General features: G+C 42.6%; 1 protein-coding gene across 1 annotated transcript in view; it reads right to left on the reverse strand.

The window, feature by feature from the left end:
• Positions 1 to 21851, reverse strand: part of RYR3 (ryanodine receptor 3) — a 557133-nt gene that overhangs the window by 4883 nt on the left and 530399 nt on the right. The window contains exons 88-99 of the mRNA XM_061430666.1: positions 20281 to 21614; positions 18147 to 18205; positions 16857 to 17028; positions 15515 to 15601; positions 14096 to 14296; positions 12325 to 12455; positions 7973 to 8015; positions 7409 to 7536; positions 6933 to 6993; positions 6504 to 6650; positions 2308 to 2442; positions 893 to 1049 (exon numbers count right to left, since the gene is read on the reverse strand). Of these exons, the coding sequence (XP_061286650.1) occupies positions 893 to 1049; positions 2308 to 2442; positions 6504 to 6650; positions 6933 to 6993; positions 7409 to 7536; positions 7973 to 8015; positions 12325 to 12455; positions 14096 to 14296; positions 15515 to 15601; positions 16857 to 17028; positions 18147 to 18205; positions 20281 to 21614 (2655 nt within the window). The remainder of the gene's footprint in view (positions 1 to 892; positions 1050 to 2307; positions 2443 to 6503; positions 6651 to 6932; positions 6994 to 7408; positions 7537 to 7972; positions 8016 to 12324; positions 12456 to 14095; positions 14297 to 15514; positions 15602 to 16856; positions 17029 to 18146; positions 18206 to 20280; positions 21615 to 21851) is intronic.

A 21851-nucleotide genomic window follows, 5' to 3' on the forward strand; every position in this document is an offset into this window, starting at 1 on the left:
ATCCTGGTTAATCATTTTTCATGGTTCCTCTTACTCTACCTCTCTGCAATATTTGATGCTAACTACTCACTCCTCCTTGACTCTCTCTTCTCATTCTTCCTTCCTTGTCCTGCTGTTTGCTGGGCTGTTCCTTTTCTGTCTTCCTTATTGGCTCTTCCTCTTCTAGCCCCTTAGGCACTGATGTGTATCAATTGGGGTTCCTCCTCAGCTTTTTTGCTTTTGTTTTTGGGAAATCTCTACACCCACATCTTCAACCACCACCACTAATGGATCCCATTTTTTTTATTTTTGCATTCATTAATACTTATTTTATACGTCCTTATGTAATATTTTTACCTTATACCATTCCTGATTTGTCTCCTAAAAGACCTATTAGAGTTAACTGCTTGTTGGTCCTAAATACCTCTATGGCTCATAGGTCTCTCGACTTGTCATGACTTAAACTAAATCTGTCACCATCGTTCTCTAATTCCTGACAAGCTACTAACATACCAGTACCTCTCCCTGCCAAGAAGGAAAAACCATGTCACACACTCACAGCTCCTCTTTCTGCTCCTTCCCCACCCGATTGCCTGGGAGGTAAATGATCAGGGCAGAAATCATGAGGGCCCATACTAACCACAGGAGATATTTAGGAAGCAGAATAAGATGGAAATGATCAGTTCAGGTTTGGCAGTGAAGGAGGGTGGTCCTCTGCAAGGATGTTCAAGTTTCTGGTATCACTGCCTGGGTATATCTTTGGCCTTCTATATAGTAGATGTCTAGAAATGTCTTGTTTGAATTAACAAGTGAATGCACAAACCTCTTTACATAAAACAATTAAGTGATAGATGCAGAAAGGTAAAGAGAACTAGACTGAGCCCCGTACATACAACATAACTGGTAAGCATACCTTGGATGATGGCTAGCAGGATGACAATGACGAAGAAGAAGAAGGTAATGTCAAAAACGATGCGATACATTTCATACGGGTCCCCAGCAGGGTCTTCAATTTCATCACCAATGCCACCTCCAGCTCTCACTCCCACGTACATGTGGAACAGGTAACACTAGAAGAAAAATCATGGCAATTTGAGTAAAAGCTGCAGAGTTTCGTTTGTTGTTATGGAGATGGTCTGATCATTCATGTAATTAAAAATATGACAGCCCTGAGGCAGGAGAAGGGTACGCTTCACAATAATATTCATACCGCTAACTCTGGGCTTGCACCCCCTGGTGTCTATAAAGATGCAAAGATTGCTGTTCCATGTAGCCTTTAAATGATATTTTTTGCTCCTTTTCTAAAAAACAGTTTTGAACTACTGGACACACACGTGAGAATTCACTCTAGGCGTGTATAAGATAAAAGGACTTTAGGCTATGAGGAGGATGGCATAGGCCAGATATGAATTTTATCTCATTTAATTTTAAAGTCTCAGCCTCCAGGAAAAGGCTGCCCTCCTCCTGCATTCTCGGCACACCGAGGAGCGTGGGGCTCCCCAGAGCATCTCCTCCCAAGCTGCACGCATGCACCAGGTAGGGTTCACAGATCAGGCTGCCCCGTCTCCTGACTGGCTGTGATGGGTTCGGGATGCAAGTGTGGGAAGCAATCTAAGGGCTCGTAAATCAAAACCCAGGGGCAGCACAGAGCCTGGGCGGGCCACACTGGGGCTTCAGCAACTGTAGTGTTGGTGTGTCAGGGGTGCTTGCCCTGAGAAGGTATATGGAGGGTTTTTAGCCAAAAAGTGCCTCCATTTTCTGGAGAAATGATCACAGTGGGGGCAGGGGAGCAGTGTACTGTCACTGGTCTCTATTACACACATTCTTTTCCTGAAATCTGGTCCCTATAAATGTCTAGAGATGCTGCTGCAGCTAGGCCCTTCTAGCCCCGCAGAGGCTGCCCTGAAAGGACCCTGCTGCCCCGACCTGATCCCACTGCTGTGACATTTTTCAGATGACGTGTGTTCTGAAAGAAGGCCCACTGGCTTGCTGAAATACACTGAGCGCCAGGTTCATGGGATTCTTTGCTCCCAGCTCTCAAAGGCAAAGAATCCAAACTTTACTTCCATGAGATACAGACGTAGGTTAACTCACATCTTCACCACACACAAATGTGGATAGATGACCCGCCTACCTGTGTGCTTCTCCTTCCACCTGGACCCAGACAAGTGGCATATTCCAGCACTTCTGTCTTTCCAGGGCCCGCCTCGCTTTTGGACCAGACATCAGTATTCTGTTCTCATCTCTGTCATGCTCTGTCTCCACGCTGCCACTCTGCCCACAGCCCTTCTCCCCCTGCCAGGCTGGGCGGCCCCACAGGGAACTCACCGTCATCATGTCATCACACTTCATGTCGGGCTCGTCGTCGTCTTCACTTTTGTTGTAGAACTTGCGGAAGAAGTTGAATGCCACCACGGTATAGAGATAAACCACCACGGCCAGGAGACCAACGGTCAGGACCAACTGGGAGCAAAGAGAGAGAGAGAAGAGGAAGTGGGTCTTCACCTTAAAAGGCTGGTGGGAGACTCCAAGAAAACAGGAAAGTGGAACGATGAGGGGACAGGAACGGAGGCTGTGACACTCCAGATGCCGAGAGATGAGACCAGAGAAGAAAAACAGGCTTGTCGGGAGAAGAGTAATGATGAGCTCTCACGCACTAAATTGGGTCCCTGAGATTCATATGTTGAAGCCCTAATCCTCAGCACCTCTGAATGTGACTGCATTTGGAGACAGGGCCTTTAAAGAGATGATTTAGGGCCTTTAAAGGGGTGATTAAATTAAAATGAGGCTCTTAGGGTGAGCACTGCTCTAATCTGACTCGGTTTTTTTAACAAGAAGAGAAGGTTAGGACTCAAGAGAGATACCAGGTATGCACTGAAGCATAATAAAGTGAAAAAGCTGCAGGCCATGGACAGGGGCCTCAGGGAAACCAAGCTACCCACATCCTGATCTTGGACTTCCAGCCTCCAGAACCGAGAGGAAATCAATGTCTTGTCTAAGCCTCCAGTCTTGAGTACAGTAAGCCCCCTAGGTACGAATGAGTTCTATTCCACGAGGGTATTTATAAGTCCAACGAAGTTAGCCTAGATACCCAACTAACACAACTGGCTATATAGTACGGTATTGTAACAGGTTTAGAATACTTTTCACATAAATAATACGTAACAAACACAAAAAATAAAGACATTTTAAATTTTACAGCACCTTGAAAAGTACAGTGGACAGCAGCTGGCACACAGGGCACACCGTATGTAGGGACTTACTGTACATTGCTACAACGGCCTGGGCAGACTAACGCCTGGGGTGCTGCACAGGGGCACGTGTAAACCACGTGGGACTGAAGGATGAGCAGAGCCACGGCACTCTAAGGGTGGTTACTTTGGTTTTTTACAGAGAGAGCAATGACCTGAAGCTTCATGATGTAGCTGCTTCTTATTTATTTGTAGTTGACTCACAATGTTGGTTAGTTTCAGGTGTACAGCACAATGATTCAGTTATACACATACCCCCATACATATCCTTTTTCATATTCTCCCCATAGGTTATTACAAAATAGTGAGTATAGTTCCCTGTGCTATAAAGTGAGTCCTTGTTTATATTTTATATGTAGTTGTATCTGTTAATTCCAAACTTCTAATTTATCCTTTCCTACCCCCATTGGTAACTAAGTTCTAATGCTGCTTCTAAAGAAACTGCATGAAATTAACACATTTGTAAATCAACTATACTTCAATAAAAAGAAAAACTGAGTCACACTGCTGTACAGAGGAAATTAACATGACACTATAAATCAGCTATACTTCAATAACATTTGTAAAAAATGCAAACTACAGATTCCTTGGGCTGGTGGGTATCTATCCCCACATCACAGTATTTCATAACAAACCATGAACTGGGTAACTGTCACAGCTTTGCTCAACCATAAAAATTCTTACAGTAACTTCAGAGTGACATCTTTCATAATGAAGAAACCTACCTTGGACCTTTGCTGGCGTCATAGGGCCTGTTTGTTTCCTGGCTTGTAGGAAGCACCATAAATGAGGACTACAGAAGACCTGCTCATCTGGCCTACGCCAGGGAACAGGTGTTGGGCTGCGTTTGGTGAAGATCAACAAGATAAAATCTTTGCCCTCAAGTTGCTACACAGAAGGAAGCGGGCAAGATAAGTACCAGAACTGACGTATCCAGTGACTTCTTGAACAATGAATTTAGTAACTTTATATCTTAAATAGCAGACTTCACAGACAGAAGCGCTAAAATGCTCTTGGGTGAAATACTTAGCCTCTCTTGAGTCTCAATTCTCTTAAGTGAGTATAACATTTACTTTGGTTGTGAGCCTGTTGCAACGCTTGGCACATGGTACAAGCTAGGCACATTTTTTAAAAACCATCTTGTCAGAGTTTAGTCAGCAAGCCCATATAAAAAAAATGATTGTTTATACTTTTCATTTAAGGTGTACTTTTGCTGTATAATGCCACTAAGCCAAATCAACAAAATGTGAGCTTTCAATATCTGAGTAAAGGGGAAGAAAATAATTCTCTTGATAAAAAAAAAAAAAAAACATATTGGAGAACTGGCATTCCATAAATCACATTTTGGGAGAGGCCACTTTTATAGGATAAAACTTCCCAAGACACACATGGAAAAATGATACACAGTGCTATTTCTCTCCAGATCCTGTAAGGAAGAATGTACCGCTCTAAGCAAACATCTGTATGACCGGTTCTGTTATCACCTCCCCAGACTTTTAGCTTTTGTGGCCGCAAATATCTGTCTCTACCTTCCCTCCGTTATTTTTAGTGTCAACCAAGAAACAACCAAGAAACTGTTGCTGCTACGAGAAGCCTAGAAGAAATAAACCATCATAATATCTGATGATCTAGCACCCTTTCATTTTAGAACACTTAAAAGTTAATTTAACTTTTTTTTCTGGTTGGAATTTTCATTTTTTAAGGTGTGCAATGTGATGACAATATATGCATACATTATAAAATGATCACCATGCTCAAGTTAATGAACACGTCCATCATCGCACACATTTCCTGTATGTGTGTGTTGAAAACACTGAAGAGCTACTTTCTAAGCAAATTTCAAGTATACAATTCAGTAGCTTTAACTGTAATCACCATACTTTACTTTAGATCCCCAATTTATTTATTTATTTAATAACTAAATAGCTAATTTATTTAATAACTGAAAGTTTGTACTTTTTGACCAATACTGCCATTTCCCCCAACACCCCCTGGCAACTACTGCCCTACTCTCTGGTTCTAGAAGTTTGCCTTGTTTATTATTTCACATAAAATGACACCATATGGTATTTGTCTTCCTGTGTCTGGTTTATTTCACTAAGCATAATGCCCTATAGGTTCATCTATGTTGCTGCAAATGACAAAGCTTCTTTTTTATAGCTGACTGATATTCTGCTCTATGTCCAGAGCAAATTTTGTTTATCCAGGATGGATATAGGTTGTTTTCATATCTTGGCTGTTGGGAATAATGCTGCTATGAGCATGGAAATATAGCTATCTCTTCAAGATACTGATTTCATTTCCTTGAGAGAGAAATATATACCCAGAAGTGGAACTGCTGGATTAATATGGCAGTTCTATACTTAATTTTTTGAGGACTTGCCGTACTATTTCCTATAATGGCTGTAATTAACTTCACCTTCTTTTCTCCTTTCTCCTAGAAAGATTTAGAGATGTGAGGGAACATGTCTCATTCGTGGATTTGCACTTAATGAGGAGTAAAATGCTACGGAGTTTGTTGACAGGAGGAGCCATTTGCGAATTTTAATGAAGGGATTGACCCTGACAGTTCTGTAGTAGACAGACTGGATACTGATGAGACTGGATATAGAGCAATGACTATACAGATATATATAGACATACACACATACATGTATATATAGCTGTGTATGTCTGCATATAGCTGTATATATGTGTGTAGATAAATATCTATGGGGCTTCCCTGGTGCTCAGATAGTAAAGAATCTGCCTGCAATGCCAGAGACCTGGGTTTAATCCCTGGGTCAGGAAGATCAAAGCAATGGCAGCTCACTCAGTATTCTTGCCTGGAGAATTCCATGGACAGAGGAGCCTGTCAGGCTACAGTCCATGGAGTTGCAGAGTCGGACACAACTGAGCAACTAACACTTTCACAGATATCTGTCATTGGTTCTTAATTGGAAGCGTGTAGGCTATAGTCATGTGGTCACAAAGAGTCGGACATGACTGAGCGACTTCACTTCCATACTTCCATCAGAAGTACCTAGTGACTTTTCTAAGTACATACATTGATCTAAATGTTAAAGGTCTCTGAATCAAGGTCTTCTTCCTTTTAATTGGCTGCAATTTTGCAAAACCAATCCCTATTCATTCAAGCGTTTGACCACGAAAGGCGCGTTATACACTACAACACATATCTTCCTGTCATACACTAGTGTACTACCTGTTATTGGTTATGATTTTTCCTATCCGTGTCTTGGTCCCTCCCATTCTGCACCAGTATAAACCCCGTACCTGTTTGCCATTGTGAGTGACAGAGGACAGAATAGTCCTCAGAGTCTTGAAGCCCATCGCAATATCCAGAAGATGAGCCGCGAAGAAAAAGTTGTTGTAGTGGCCCAGGACTGACATGGTCGTGTACCAGGCGAGGTAGAGAAAGGACTGGGGAGTGGAAGAAATTGAGCAGCTTTTCAGGCATTCATGAAACCCACTTTTTCTCATCTTGGGCTGTGAACTGACCCAAGAATTGCCAAGTGATCCCCCCCTCTGCCTTATACTATTGCATGAGATAGAAGTGTCCCCCCACACCCTAAGGCTGTCTGTCTTCCACGAGAACTCCCTGCACCTTCCTGGGCTGTCTCCATAGCTTGTTTCTTTGTGGCATCTAATGACATCCCTAGACTTGGGGGCACAGGATTTCACTTTCCCAGATGCCATACTTACATTGTCAGTAAAAACAACTCCCAGCTTCCAGACATGGTACTTCATGTCGATGGAACTTAGCCTAAAGGGGAACAAGTCATTTCAAAGCTTATAAATGTCAAGATTTAAGTGTTTAATAAGGGAAAAAAGTTGTTGTTTTTTTTTTCTCTCTTGGGGTTTAATAAATCTATAAATATAGCTCTGAGCTTTATGAAGTTGTATGTGTTACCATGAGAATGAGAGTGGCTGAATCACACATCTTGAAATTTTAATGTCTTTCTCCTTCAGCTCTATCAGGCATGAAGGCTGTCTTTACATTTTTTTAAAGCAGTATCTCCCTGCTGCCCCAATATATTAGAACCTAGAAGAAACAGGCTAAACTAGAGCCCGAGACAACAAAGACAGGATTATGAGTTTTGCCTCCAGCACAGGGAGGACAACTGGAAAGACAAAGGGTCTAGGCAGCCAGACTCAGATTTAACTCCTAAGCTCTGTACCATGACACCAGGGAGGCCGCCTCTGCTTTGGTCTCTTCCACTGGGCTAAAGTCAAGGGCATTTTTGTCCAAACCCAGGAGTTCAGCAATGCGTTCTGCTCCATAGAGATCTCCATATTTGTTGATCACCTAAAGCAGAGAAGAGAACAGGGTGCGCTCAGGTCATGCACCACCATCAGTGTTTTCTCCAACCCCGATGTCTCCAGAGCTGTGTCGCACTCTGGGCTCTTCCAAGGGGTTGATATGAATCAAAATGCAAAAGGAAAATGAGTAACCCCCACATAAAACAGAAGCAATAAAGACAATTAAGTGAAAGCTGCTTTTCTGGCTATCATTTTGGAAGGGAGGAAAAAACCTAGTACATAGAAAAGTGATTGTGTTAAGCTGTTTAACTAAGCCCCCAAATGACATAAGTTCATATAAAACCCTTTCTGTTGACTTACTCTCCTGTGATACCATCATAAAAGCAGCATTAAATTTATCCATGTTTGTTAATGGAGATCTTGAAGAAATTTACATTTCTTTGGAGGTCATGGAATTCCCCTGCCACCCTGACAAGACATACCTTTCTCTTTACAAACTTGTCCCAGTAGTTATTAGGGAAAGATCTGAAAATGAAAATGAAAAAGGAGATTTTCTTAACATCAAGGCAAGCACATCAAGAAACTTGGCAGTTTTCGAGTGTCTGGACCTATGATCTTTTTGGGTTTTGTCCTGTTCATTGAAGAATTCAAGATTTGATTGAAGTTCAGAGTCACCACAGGTCTACCAGACTTCTGATCTCACTTTGTGGTGAGTTCTCATCTGAAACACCTGAAAAGCTACTTTGCATTTTCTACTTCAAAATTATGGTTAAGAGCCAGGAAACACATGCAATAAAGCTTCATCAAGTGCCCTCTTTGGGCTTCCCTTGTGGCTCAGCTGGTAAAGAATCCACCTGCAATGTGGGACAACTGGATTCGATTCCTGGGTTGGGAAGACCCCCTGGAGAAGGGAAGGGCTACCCACTCCAGTATTCTAGCCCGGAGAATTCCATGAACTGTATAGACCATGGGGTCACAAAGGGTCAGACACGACTGAGTGACTTTCACTTTCACTTCAAGTGCCTACTTTACAGCAGTAATTGGGGTAGGTACTGCAGTCACAGTGGTGGGAAGTGTGGACAAAGTCCCTAACTGTGAAATTTCCAGTCTGGAAATCCCCACTAGCTAATTACATAGGGGTTTTCCTAATGGCGTGTTCTCCTCTCTTCTCCATTCCAGCATAATTCCTGTGGGGTACAGTTTCCCCCTTCTCCAGGCATCAGATCCCTCTCTCCTTCGGAGATGGTCCCTACACCATCCAAACCTTAAGCCCACGAGGGAACTTCTTTCTTCTGCTAGGCAGCTTGTACCAGCTCCACTGCAAATAGCTTCTTATTGTTAGAGTCAAGAAAGAACTGTTACATTCAGGTGTGTTGGCAGAAACCATTTAAAATATTTTGCTCCTATCTAGAAAGATTAATCCTACCAGAGAGGTTCCATTTGAGTCTAGTTTGCAGCCAAGGAACCTCTGCCCTTGATGCAAACATTCTTACTTATGTCTTCCTTCATTTAAGTCATTCTTGATAGCTCTGGAACACAGAGCTATTCTATAGAGGCCACCCAAGTTGGTGATGAGGAAGGGGGGCCACCCTCTGTCCATGGACCCCTCAGAAGAATAAACCTGAGCAAATGCCACCTCTCCCACAACAGGGTAGCAATCTTAAAAAAATTTTTTTTTGTATATTTGAAACAGTCTCACTCTCAAATGTCCAAATGATTCTTAAAAGCAAAAAACAAATGCTGGGCTTACAAAGTAAACTGCTAATAGATTTTATCTATAGAAGATGGAAATAGTTATTTTGATTTTCTTCTTTGTCCATTTTTCTGCTACTTGGTATTTTTCATGTCCTATATTTAGAACCTAAAATAAATAAAACAAAAATAAGCCACCCTTCCTTTATCCACAACTGATATCGCCTTTCTCTTAAATCTTATACAAATTGTCTGTAACACACAACTGAGCCTTGGCCACATTTTGGCATAAGTGGAGGATTCCACAAGTGATGTTGAAGGGCCAGTGACAGAAGGCTTTGGTCAAGCCCCTTTCACAGAGGTGATCTTACTTTGATCTGAATATTCTTGTCCCCTGACTAGGCATGTAAACTCTTACAAGGTAGAAAGCACAATTCCACTTGGTAATATTCCTTTAAGTGAGGGGTAGGCAAAGAACCTTCAGAAGGGAAATGCATAAATAAGTGACACATCTATATACGAATGGTCAAGAAAAGTAACCTAAGAGGCTCAATCTCTTAGAAATTAGAAAAATGCCACAAGAAGATGCTATTACACACCTACCAGATTAGCTAAGTTATGTGAGGATAACAAGTGCTGACAAGGAGACAGAGAAGCAGGAACTCTCACAGGGCGCAGGCTCAATGGAAATCAGGATAAATATCTGCAGATCCTACTATTCAGCAAATTCGTCTCCTGGCCTCTAGTCTAGAGAAACTCTTTCACTTGTGCACCAGGTATAAAAATATTCTTCAGAGCACTGTTTGTAACAGCCGCTAGTTGAAAACAGCTGAAGTATCCACTGTCAGGAAAACAGCTAAGTATACAATAATATACTCACCGAATGGAAAGTGCCACAGTTTTGAAAATGATCAGTTACAGCCACACACATCAACCTAGTTGAGTTCTTGAATGGGGTGCTGAACAAATGATTCAAGTGACAGTACAATGCGTATGGTCTGATTCCATTTATATAAAGTTCAAAAGTAGTTAACGTGAAACCACATGTTTAGGGACACATACCTAAGTGGTAACACTATACGCTAAAGCAAAACAAAGTATCAGTAAAATCAGGAGAGTGGTTAGCTGGGGCCTGGGGAGGACAGGGAGGAGAATACCTAAGACTTCAAAGTTTTCACTGATGTTCCAATTTTAAAGATTTGTAGTTCATTTTATTACTATACTTTAAAATAGACATGCATTCTATATCTTCTTCTATATGTATTTAACAACATAAAAATATGAAAGCTCTCTATGACATAACAGTTAACTTTAAAAAAGCAGGTTACAAAGTACTACATGTACAATGATACCATTATTGTGAAGAAAAAGGTTCATTGATTGAAATGCTTTAAAGCAGCTGTTCTCCTTATACATGCATTTCCCTATTCACGGGTATTTCAGCCACTTCAAATAAATGTTAGTAACCATCCTTGTCAAAACAGTTTAGTGTGCGTGTCTCATTATCTCTTGAGGATAAATTTCTAGAAACTGCACTGTCTTTTTACTGGGACTCTAAGGCCATATCATCCTGTGCCACAGACACAAGCGTTAACTGATACATGATCTGTCTTTGGTAAGCTTTCTGTAATTAATACTCAAAATTTTTGTACTATAATAACGAGGGCTCAGAAATTAGTCTTAGTAGTTTCCCTTAGTTTTAAGTGGGGAGATTGGCAGTGACCTGCAGGCAGAAACATGCTTTTGATTGGCAGGCTCTCACCTATTTTCCCGTAATAGTACAGCCTTCCCTTACTAGGGACTATTTTACAAAGCTCAGCGGTGCCTTTGCAAAGCTGCGTCTCTCAATTTGCTTAACTTTGGATAAGCAGCATTTTCTTCCCCCAAGAGTCAGGGCTGCTGCTTCTAGATGTACATATTTTATTGGTGCAGCCGTGTTTCAAAAGTTACCTTTGTTTATACAGTCAGCCCTGCTGCTTTGCTTTTCTTTCAGCGCATTATCTTACAGCTCTCATTTTCCCTATTGTGAATACACTGGCATTAGAGCATCACCTTTGCTAATGGTGATGGTCATTTCTTTTCTAAATTTTTACTGTGGTTAAAATATGTATAACTTTACAATCTTAATCATTTGACTATATTTCCTGCGTTGTACAATATGTTCTTATAGCTTATTTCACACCTAAACGTTTTTACTTCTTACTCTCTTACCCCTAAATTACCCCTCCCCTTCGCCTCTCCCCATTGGAAATCACTACTTGGTCCTTATATCAGTGAGTCTGCTTCTTTTTTGTTATATTCACTAGTTTGTTGTATTTTTTAGATTCCCACATATAAGTGATATCTTACAGTATTTATCTTTCTCTGTCTGACTTATTGGTGATGGCCATATTTTTTTGTTTAACAGTGAAAGGAAACTCACAGCCACGTGACATCCCAGGACTGTAGGAGATAGTATTCTCATCAGTCTATTAACAAAGAGGAAACTGAGGTTTATGGAACTTGATTCCCTTGCCCTAGGTCACAGAACCTAAGTGACAGAGCTGACTCAGTACTCTACCTCTCTGCCTCCAGAATCAATGCCTTTTCCTACCACATTAGCAATTATACACATGCCTACCAAGAAGGCAGGCTTAATGCCACAGGTCTTAACATCATCACCCAGACGATCCTATTTTAGCTGCCCGTGGAGATGCTTATTAAATTCTATTGGGAGGAGTTTTGGTATCCACTAGGCTATCTGTTTTAGGAGAAGACTTCTGAGACTGCTGTCACAGGACAGCTGTGCCATTTAGGGACTCTGAAGAAGCTGATCAGCTTCATCTCCAAACTCCTGGGCCAAGGAAACACTATGACTCAAACATGGGAAACTAGATTAGGGAGTATTTTGCTGGACCGTCTGATCCATTAATTAAATATGCTAAGCACTTTCTGATAATATCCTCTGTCTGCCATTAAATGCATAGCATACATACAACTGTTGGAGGAACAAGACGCTACTTTGTGAAAAGGCAGGGGAGAAAACAAGTCCCAGAAATCAAAGGAAGGCTTATATTAATCAGTCTCCAGGGCTGCTGAAAAGGTATTATTTTATTTATGGTAGAAACTCCTTTTTCCTTTTTGGGGTGGGGGCAAAACTTACGGCGTGTTGATTACCAAGCGATCCCACTGCCCCTTGATGTCATCTTCAGAAGGCTGTTCAGTGATATACAGGCCATCAAACTCCAGCTTCCTGGCGATTTCTTTTTCTCTTTTGAATACGACCAAAGGGACCTAGGAGCAGGAAGAAACTGTACTCGAGCAGGCTTTCTAATGACAGCATCCTCTCCCATGCATATCTCACAAATGGGCCTTCCAATGTCAGGGCAGCAATCTCTTTGCAGTGGGATTCTTAGGGTGCCTAGTTGTGGGTCCAAGGCTAAATAAATCACCTCTCACTCCTTTGGCTCATATACCTCCCTCTCCAGAGCTGATCTGATTTGGGCCAGCCTTCAAACAGCTGACAGTACTACAAACTGGACTTTCTGGCTTGTGCTGGGGAGAAGGCCACACGTAGATGAATCACAGGGCTGAATGAGTTAGATATCCTAAAACTGTCAGGCTGGAGGTTGACCAAGATTTAGAAAGGACAATAAACTATTCTAGTTCAATCAACTATATTGAACAGCTGGAATAACACGGTAAAAATTCCAACTTCCTTCAATGGCTAGGGTCATATTCTCATGTCTTTGAAACTTGGTTAATGAAATATGGTTTAATAGTTAGAATGAGAGGATCCACTGGGCTCTGTATACAGTCTTTTGCTACTGAAGTTTTCTTCCTGACGTACCTTCTGAGAAGAGCTCCTGCCTGGCACACTTACTTGTTCTCTACCATTGCTTCCCATTCTCTTATAATTATGACTTTGCTTCTAGCCTAGAAATGGTGACACATTTATAAAGACCTACCACAAAGGAGGTACGTACACAGGAAATACTGGGAAAACAACCCACTTGTCCCAACCATCACCAGACACACAAACTTAGTTAGTAAGGTCAGAGGATACCACTGGAATCTCAGGATATAAGAAGGCAGGATAGTCAGAGCTCCACAAGCCACAAAAGCTTAATTGAGATAGAGCCAGGGCTTCTCATCAGCTGGGAAGCTACTAGTTACTTGGCAACGTCCCTGAGACCTTGGACTGTTTCTCCCAATAATGCTTTCTCAAATCTCATGATATCTCTACCCCTCACACTGCTCCTGTATTTCCAAGACAAAAAGGCAAATTTTTGATAATGATTTGTAAAGAGTTACTGCTTACTCTTTTCCTCTCCTTTATTTTTAAAATTTATTTTATTGAAGTGTAGTTGATTTACAATGTTAATTTCTGATATATAGCAAAGTGATTCAGATATATATATATGTATATATACATATACATAAATATACATACACATACACACATTCTTTTTCATATTCTTTTCTATTATGCTTTATCACAGGATATTAAATACAGTTGCTGCTTAAAAACAAGGAAACAACACTGAGGAAATAAAAGACTCAGGATAGGAAGATGGCAAAGGCTGATCATGAGCACTGCACAGTGCAGAATCAGTGACTGCTGTTGGTTCACGGATGATGTGGGAGGAGAAGCAGAGAAAGCCAAGAACTACATTCAGTACCCTGTGATAAACCATAATGGAAAAGAATATGAAAAAATGTGTGTATGTATGTGTGCATGTGTATGTGTATATATATACACATATATATGAATAAATATGAATATATTCATATATATGATTGAACATATGAATGAATCACATACATACACACACACACACACACACACGAATGCATGACTTTGTTGTATACCAGAAACTAACACACTTGTTCCCCAAGGGCTCTGATTAGACTCCGAGTGCCTGGCAACCTACCTTTAGGCAGTAGTAGCCCACCACGCAGACTAAAGAGATGACGGTGTGGATGATGGCCAGGGCCCGCAGGGTTGGCGCCATGTACCCAGTGCTCTCCTGCAGGACAAAGAACACCACTGCCTCTTCCTCTTCCTCGTCATTAAAGGAATTCCACAGGTTTGCAACATCCTCTGTCTCTTCTTCTAAAGGTTCTTCGGTGACCTAGTCCAAGATACACATCCTCTTAGAAACACCAGAAAGACCTCTGCCACTAGGCTCTCCCCATATATTTTATATTGCTGGCATTTGCTGTACAAATAGTAGTGACTCCATATTACCTGATGAGTGAATAAGGTTTTTAAGTACTTTATTCCAACAATATTTTTAAGAGACAAATCCTCGCTCTTGAAAATAAGCCCCAAATTTAAAAGTTAGGAATGTCTTACTACATATTCTACAATCCCTTTGCTGCAGGAGGTAATCTTTGAAATGCTATGGCCTGGGAGGAGATTTAAGCCAAACATGTGTGCACAAGTGCACACATAACACACACAAAACATTTCTGTTCTTTCTCAGGGGCTGTTAACATCACAGCCATCCTCACACAGGGACTCCCAGATCAGCGCCTTTGAAGCTGCCACCCTGCAGATCCCGCTGCCTGCTGGCTCTCTGCACCTGCCTACCTGTCTGAATCACTTCAGTCTCAATGTGTTTAAAGCCAGGCTTCACCGTGCCCTTCGACACAGTTCCATTTTTCTACCATGGGCAACAGCAAGCCATTCATTTGTCAAATGCAAGACTGATGTGGGTAAGAGCATGTTTTATACAAATTAGATCTGTGGTTTTAAATAGGAAGGGGGAGAGGCAAGTGACAACAACCAGTTAAAGACTATGTCAAGAATCCAGGACCTATGACATTCATTAATTCATTCTACTAACATGTAATATGCACCTACAGTGACAAGATTCACTTACCAAGGTTTAAAATCTCCATTTATCTTGATGAGTCCCTCTCCTCCACATCCAGAAACCAACTTCTGTTCATTCTTTCTTTGTAATAGTTCTAACATATGGGTCAGCTATCATGGCTGACTGTTAGTTTTATCCCTCACAGAAATAACTGTATTTATTATTCAGTTTGAAATACCTTATAGCTCCTAGTATAGGGTGTAGCACATTGCAGACATCCAACAAATATCTGAAGAATTAAGTAACAACTAGAACAATCCTGAACGACTGAAATGGTGCCCTAACTGGCTTCCCTTGCAACCTGTCTCTCCATTCCCCCCATTGCTGAAGACAGTATCCTTTTTTAGAAGCTAGTGTCTCAGAAATTTCCTTAGATACTAGAATTTTTGCTTAAATTAAGGACATAACTCCTTTTACTTAAAAAAAAAGCATATAATCTATTCAGCAAATAGCCCCCAAATGAAGTATCACCTTGTAAAAGAGCAGGATGAAGTTGATAGCGAAGGCTACAAACAGAGCAAGGAACCTCAGGTTGTAGAAATTCCTGGCCAGGTAGTGCTGAAAAGAAAAGGACAAGCAGAAGTAGGAGAGTGCTGGCAGGGGAGGGAGCTTCCCTCTCTCACACAGAGGGTCTCAGAGGAGGTCTACACAGGGCTAGTCCTGCTCTTCCGTAACCACTCATCCAGGACAATCCTGGCCTTCTTACGACTTACTTGGTGGGGGATCAAAAGTGATGATTTTTTAAAAAACTGCTTAAAATGACGCTCAAGGGAACCCTACTTAGTTTAAAGCTCAGAAAACCAAATTCCTAAACATACCCTTAGCACAGGTCTCAAATGGTGCTATGAAGGGTGTCTGTGTGTGTGTGTGTGTGTGTGTGTGTGTGTGTGTGTGTGTGTACTCTGCAAAGGAAGTAGTCAATTTGGAAATTATGAGTGATCTAGGCCCACAAAAGAACCCTGCAACTCCCACCCCAACTGGAGCCAGACTATGGCCGAGAGTCCTTGTCCTTTGAAAGTCACAGCCCGAGCTCCCCTGCCTCCCCGTTCCCATGCCCAGTGGAAACAGCAGCACTTGAGGACAGGAATGGTAGCTGCTTGCGGAGTGGTCAGTCTCCGTGGAAAAGGCTCCCACCAGTGGTGCTGGGAGGCTGTGGTCCCAGCCTTTAGCAACTGGCCTCAGTGAGCAATTCGCCAGAGAAAGGATACTACAAGCTGGGCTGAGGACCTGTGGAGTAACAGAGCTTTTGAGAACTAGTATGACAACCTACCACACCACAGGAATGCTCTTTCTGCATCCGAATGATCTCACTACTTCTGAAGTTTCTGACTGGCATGGGCCCAGTCCCCAAGGGCACACATAACGCTCTCCCTCCTGGAGAGAGCGCAGGGCAGAGGAGCTGGAGCGCTTGCATTTCCCCTTTTCCTTTCCCTGTAACTGGTGGTTCAGACGGTAAGGAATCTGCCTGCAATGCAGGAGACCTGGGTTTGATCCCTGGGTTGGGAAGATCCCCTGGAGGAGGGAAGGGCTACCCAATCTAGTATTCTTGCTGAATTCCATAGACAGAGGAGCCTGGCAGGCTACAGTCCATGGGGTCGCAAAGAGTCAGACATGACTGAGTGGCTAACACTTTCGCTTTCTCTTCCCTCCAACACAGAAGGGACAAGCAGGTAATCAAGAAGAGCAAGGAAGAGGGATGAGAAAGATGAGGAAGCACAAGTAATCGAATGGTGAAACAAAGTCGGTGGCCACCTCTCTGAGGTCTGCCCATGCCAACGCCCGCACCCGAGTGGGACAGGGCCAGAGTGCTTACCAGCAACTTGGTCTGATAGATTTCCAGCCCTTTAAAGAAATTGGCCATGAAGGCTTCAGGCTTCTCAACCTTCTGGCCACACCGTCGCTTCTTCCTTTTGGTCACGTCTGCCCACAGGGCCTCGGCCTGCTCTTCTTCTTTGACTGTGTTCTCTTTCTCCCCATCTTCCATGCTGCAGGAATGAGAAAGCCCCTCAGCACAGAGGGCAGAGGGAGGCCTGACCCTGACAGGGAGACTAAAGAGAAATCTGGGCTGAGAGGGGAGGGAGACATATTATTCCCTGAGCCCGGGAATCTCAGGTCTTGATTTCCTGCTTTGATGCGTCATGGTCACAGGTGTACATATACAATTTAGTAGCTTTCTGAAATTTGCCTTATTGAATTTTTCCCCTTCAGAAATGTTGTCCTTTATTTTCTAAGCTTTCATGAGAATTGCCAATAGTACCTATTTCAAGTCTGTGTTAGGAATTAAATGAAGTATCGCATAAAAGAACTTAGCAAAAGGCCTGGTGTGTAGCAGTTATTCAGTAATTACTATCAATAGATAGCACCATCATCAACATTATATGAAGTTGCTAAGTGTGAGAGTTTGATCATTTGCTTGGTCAGATGGTGAAACCCTGATCTACTATTTGGACTGTGAAGTGAACACAATTATTAGAATGTGTTTATTGTCTGGGGTAAAAAGAAATGTATCCACCCATGAAAAGATGATCAACATCATTAATCATCAGGGAAATACAAATCAAAACCACAATGAGCTATCATCTCACACCTGTCAGAATGGTCATCATCAAAAAGAACAGAAGTAAATGCTGCTGAGGATGTAGAGAAAAGGGAACCCCTGTGCACTGTTGGTGAGAATGTAAATTGGTGCAGCCGCTATGGAAAACAGTATGGAGGTTCCTCAAAACACTAAAAAGAGAGCTACCAGATGATCCAGCGATCCCACTCCTGGGTATATATCCAAAGAAAACAAAAACAATCATTTTAAATGATACATGCATCCCAGTGTTCACTGCAGCACTATTTACAATAGCCAAGATATGGAAGCAACTGAAGTTATAAGTAGAGGAATGGATAAACACACACACACACACACACACACACACACACAAAATGGAATATTACTCAGTCATAAAAAAGGAAAAAAGAAATGTATCCAAAGCTTGCACAATATCTGTTCCCTTTGTTAATAGAACTCAAGCTTTCTATTTACCATAGCCACAGAATAGTAGATAATATTGAGAACTATCAATCATAGCAATTAGAATAGCTACCAGGAACTTACTCTGCCTTCTCAGACTCTATTTTTCTTTCTGCTTCATGAGCTGCTTTCATTTCTGCTGCCTAGACAAAAATAACAATCAGTTAAACTTTCCTCAAATAAATATGTTCATGGTGATGAACCATATCACTAGCCACTGTGCATGGTCAGAAATCCCAACGGCTCTCTCTTTATGCTTTGGCAGTTCTCAGGATCACAGAATGTAAGTGTCCTGCTGTACATTACATGGCTCTGGAGAGATCAAAGATTACAGGCTTGAAAATCTCCCTGCTATTATTCAATCTAAAGAGAAAACTTGTGCTAGGACATTGCCTGAGGCCTGTGGCAGTGGTCCCACTGCTCCATGGGGTCAGGGAGAGATGGAACACAAGTCATGGTAGGTCTAATCCAGAACCCGCTTCCATCAGACAGCATCCCTGCCCCATCTTCAATCCTCTTCCACTACCCTACCCTCTCTGATGGATGACCATGGCACTGCAAATAAAATTCAAGCTCTTTCATGTGCTAAGCTGTTTCAGTCATGTTCGACTCTGTGACCCTATGGACTGGAGCCCACCAGGCTCCTGTGTCCATAGGATTCTCCAGGCAAGAATACTGGAGCGGGTTGCCATGTCTTCCTCCAGGGGATCTTCCCGACCCAGGGATCAAACCCATGGCTCCTGCATTGCAGGCAGATTCTTTACTGCTGAGCCATCAGGGAAGCTCTCAAGTTCCACACTAAGGCCTTTAAAGCCATTATGACTATGGCCTTTCTCTCCATCTTCATCTGTACCATCTGACTCATTTCCAACACAAACACCTAGACCTCCTTTTCTTTCCTGAGACATGCTTCCCTGTACCAAAACCGTAGCACAAGCCATATCCTCTGCCTGGAATATGACTGTCCTCATTTTTGATGTGCCTGCCATTCTTCAGGACTTGGTTCAGAGGACACATTTTCAGATGCACCTTGAGCATCCTATTTATAGTAGGGCCCATAATCACTCTGTAACACACAATCTTGTTCATTCATTTCATCATGTGCTCCAAATGATAATTATTTATTTGATGTCTTCTTCCACTAGATGTTAAGCTCCATGAAAGCAAAAATGTTGTCTCTCTTATTAACCAGTGTGTTCCCATATCCCAGGAATACAGCCTGGCATATAGCAGGCCTCGAATGAGTCCCTGTTATGTTTCAAACTCTGCTCTAGTCCCTGGGTTACACCAGGGAGCAAAAGAGAGTAAATCAAGTAATACTGTCAGAAGGTTTATGATTCTGAAGCTTCCTTTCTTGATTCTCCACACCTCTCCTACACATTTCCATAGCACTGATGGTCCTCCTTCCTAATATTCTCCATGCTTGTACTGACTTGTCCAATGTCAACCTTTTTCACTAAATTACAGGAACAATGCATTTCTCATTCACCATTGTATTCCCAGAGCCTAAAACAGTGATAAGTGTACACCAACTATTTGGTAAACAGTAATGTAATTCATGAATAAAGGTTGTCTTTGGGCTCTGATCTCTTCACACTTCGCTCCATACTCTACTGCTAGAATGATGCTGTGAGTTGAATGCTGCAACATCCAGAACTTTTGATGACCAAAGGGCTCTGAATTCTTGCTATCTTATTCACTCAATCTAGTCCACTGACTCAAAGACCAAATTGGATAGTGGGGGCAGCACAAGGATGAAAATGTCCCCAGTGTGACAAAACTATCGGGCACTGTGCTAAACTGTATGTTAACACCTGGATCTTCCAGGACACGGCAGACATATGACCTTATCAGAAAGGTCTCCTTTTATGGTATGCCTGGTTTTCTACTCTTTCAGTTACTGAATGAACCTGTGTGCCTTGCAAACTAACCTAAGAAAAGGTGTGGAAGCAAGTGGCAGGTCATGGATCCCCCTGTTTGAACTCTTACAGTGTAAACTGGAAGACCATTCAGCAACTAGACATTGAGACAACCATCTAAGTCTCATCTCTGCAGACACGACAAAGCTGAAATTATCAGATTAGGGTCATCGTGGAAGAGCTGGTGTCTAATACAGTGTCTGCTCCTAGAGAACTGGTATCAGTATTGACTGAAAGGTAGAGTGGCTAGTCTTTTTCTGGGGATAAAGAAAGGTGATAGAAACAAGTCACGTGCTTACCTGTGCTTTCCTTTTCTTCCGGACAGTACTCTCTAAGGTAGGGGGTTCGTCCTTGCCAATAATCTCAGAGAGGTCACCCAAACCCACTTCAGGCCCATGCTTTAAGCCACCTTCTTTCTTTGGGTGGAGTCCAAAGAGATCTGACATGATGTCTGCATCTCCCTTCTGCCCCTTTACGAAGTGCACGAGTTCTGTGGCGATGCCTGGCTCAGGCACTTCTGCCCTCTCAGCTTCCATAGCATCATCGTGGATACCAAACTGGGTTGGGTCAGGCATGTCACCCAGGATCTTGGTGACTCTTATGTTCTTTGCCCCTTCTATGAGTCCCCCTCCGAACACTGTGCTCCAGAGGACCTGAATGATTCCTCCCACTATAGTGAAGAGCAAGTGGAAGAGCCCCACGAACAACGTCCAGAAGAAAGAGAAGAACACCTTCACCAGCTCCTTGAAGGTCATCTTCTTCACCTTCCTGTACTGCTTCCTGAGGTTCTTCAGGGTGGCCCTCTTCAGAAAGTTGGCCAGGTTTCTCTTCACCGAGCCACAAGCCATGGCAAATGCAGAGGCACACTCAAAGGACTTCTCCTCCTCCTCCTCCTCACCCTCCACTTCTAACACATAAGAAGAATCTCCACCTTCTTCCTCCTCCTCATCTGGCCTGTCGGCTGAGTCAGATTCCGAGATCTGCGATGCTAACTGCATCTCAAAGATGGTGTCCTCACAGAAGTTCACAAACAGCTCCATCTTCTCTTGCTCCCCGCCTTCATTGACAACGTCAAAGATGAACTGTCGCTTAGACTCCTTCACCTGGGGCTTCTCCCACTGAGTTCGACTGGACTCGCTGATCTCAAAATAAACACGCTCAATTTTCTTGGCCCCACCCATGATCTCAATGCGTCCCAGGTATGGTTCGAAGTAATTGAGTACACTTTCTGCTGGGTCCAACAGACACTTAAGGCGAGAATCGTTTGGCATGTGCTCAGAGAGGTTTGTCAATAACACTGCCACATTAAACCCTATGTCCTTGGCTGGCTCATGGAACCGGTCAACAAAATCGATGTAATTAAACATGTCATTTTCATCAGCTTCTGCGCATGAAAGGAGAAAGTCTATCTCCGACTGTGTGTACTGCTTTTGCCCTTCCATGGCCTTCTGGAATTCCTTTTTGGAAATGATTCCTTTCCCATCGGGGTCATATTCTTTGAAGGTGTCTGAGCTGGTTAAGTCTTTAAGTTTCAAGAACATGTCAAAGAATTTCAAGATCATTTCTACATTGGTAGATGACTCTACCAGTGTGTCAACCATCTGCTTGCCAATGGTTCCATTAACCACATTCCCTGTGAGGCAGGTTCAAAAAGACACACAGATACATAAATAAACCCAAGTCATCATGGAACTGGTCAGGCAGATATTTTTAGAAGACTTCTATCCCAAATCGGTCAGCTCTTTTTCTGACCATGATGATCTGGAAATGGGTAGGAGGGAGCAGCAAGCCATAAAGACTACACCACTAGGAGCCAAGGGGGAAAGAAACACAGGGAAGGAGGAGATGGCCACGCCAGTGCCTTTTACCT

The sequence above is a fragment of the Bos javanicus genome, chromosome 10 (assembly GCF_032452875.1).
Source record: "Bos javanicus breed banteng chromosome 10, ARS-OSU_banteng_1.0, whole genome shotgun sequence".
NCBI lineage: Eukaryota > Metazoa > Chordata > Mammalia > Artiodactyla > Bovidae > Bos > Bos javanicus.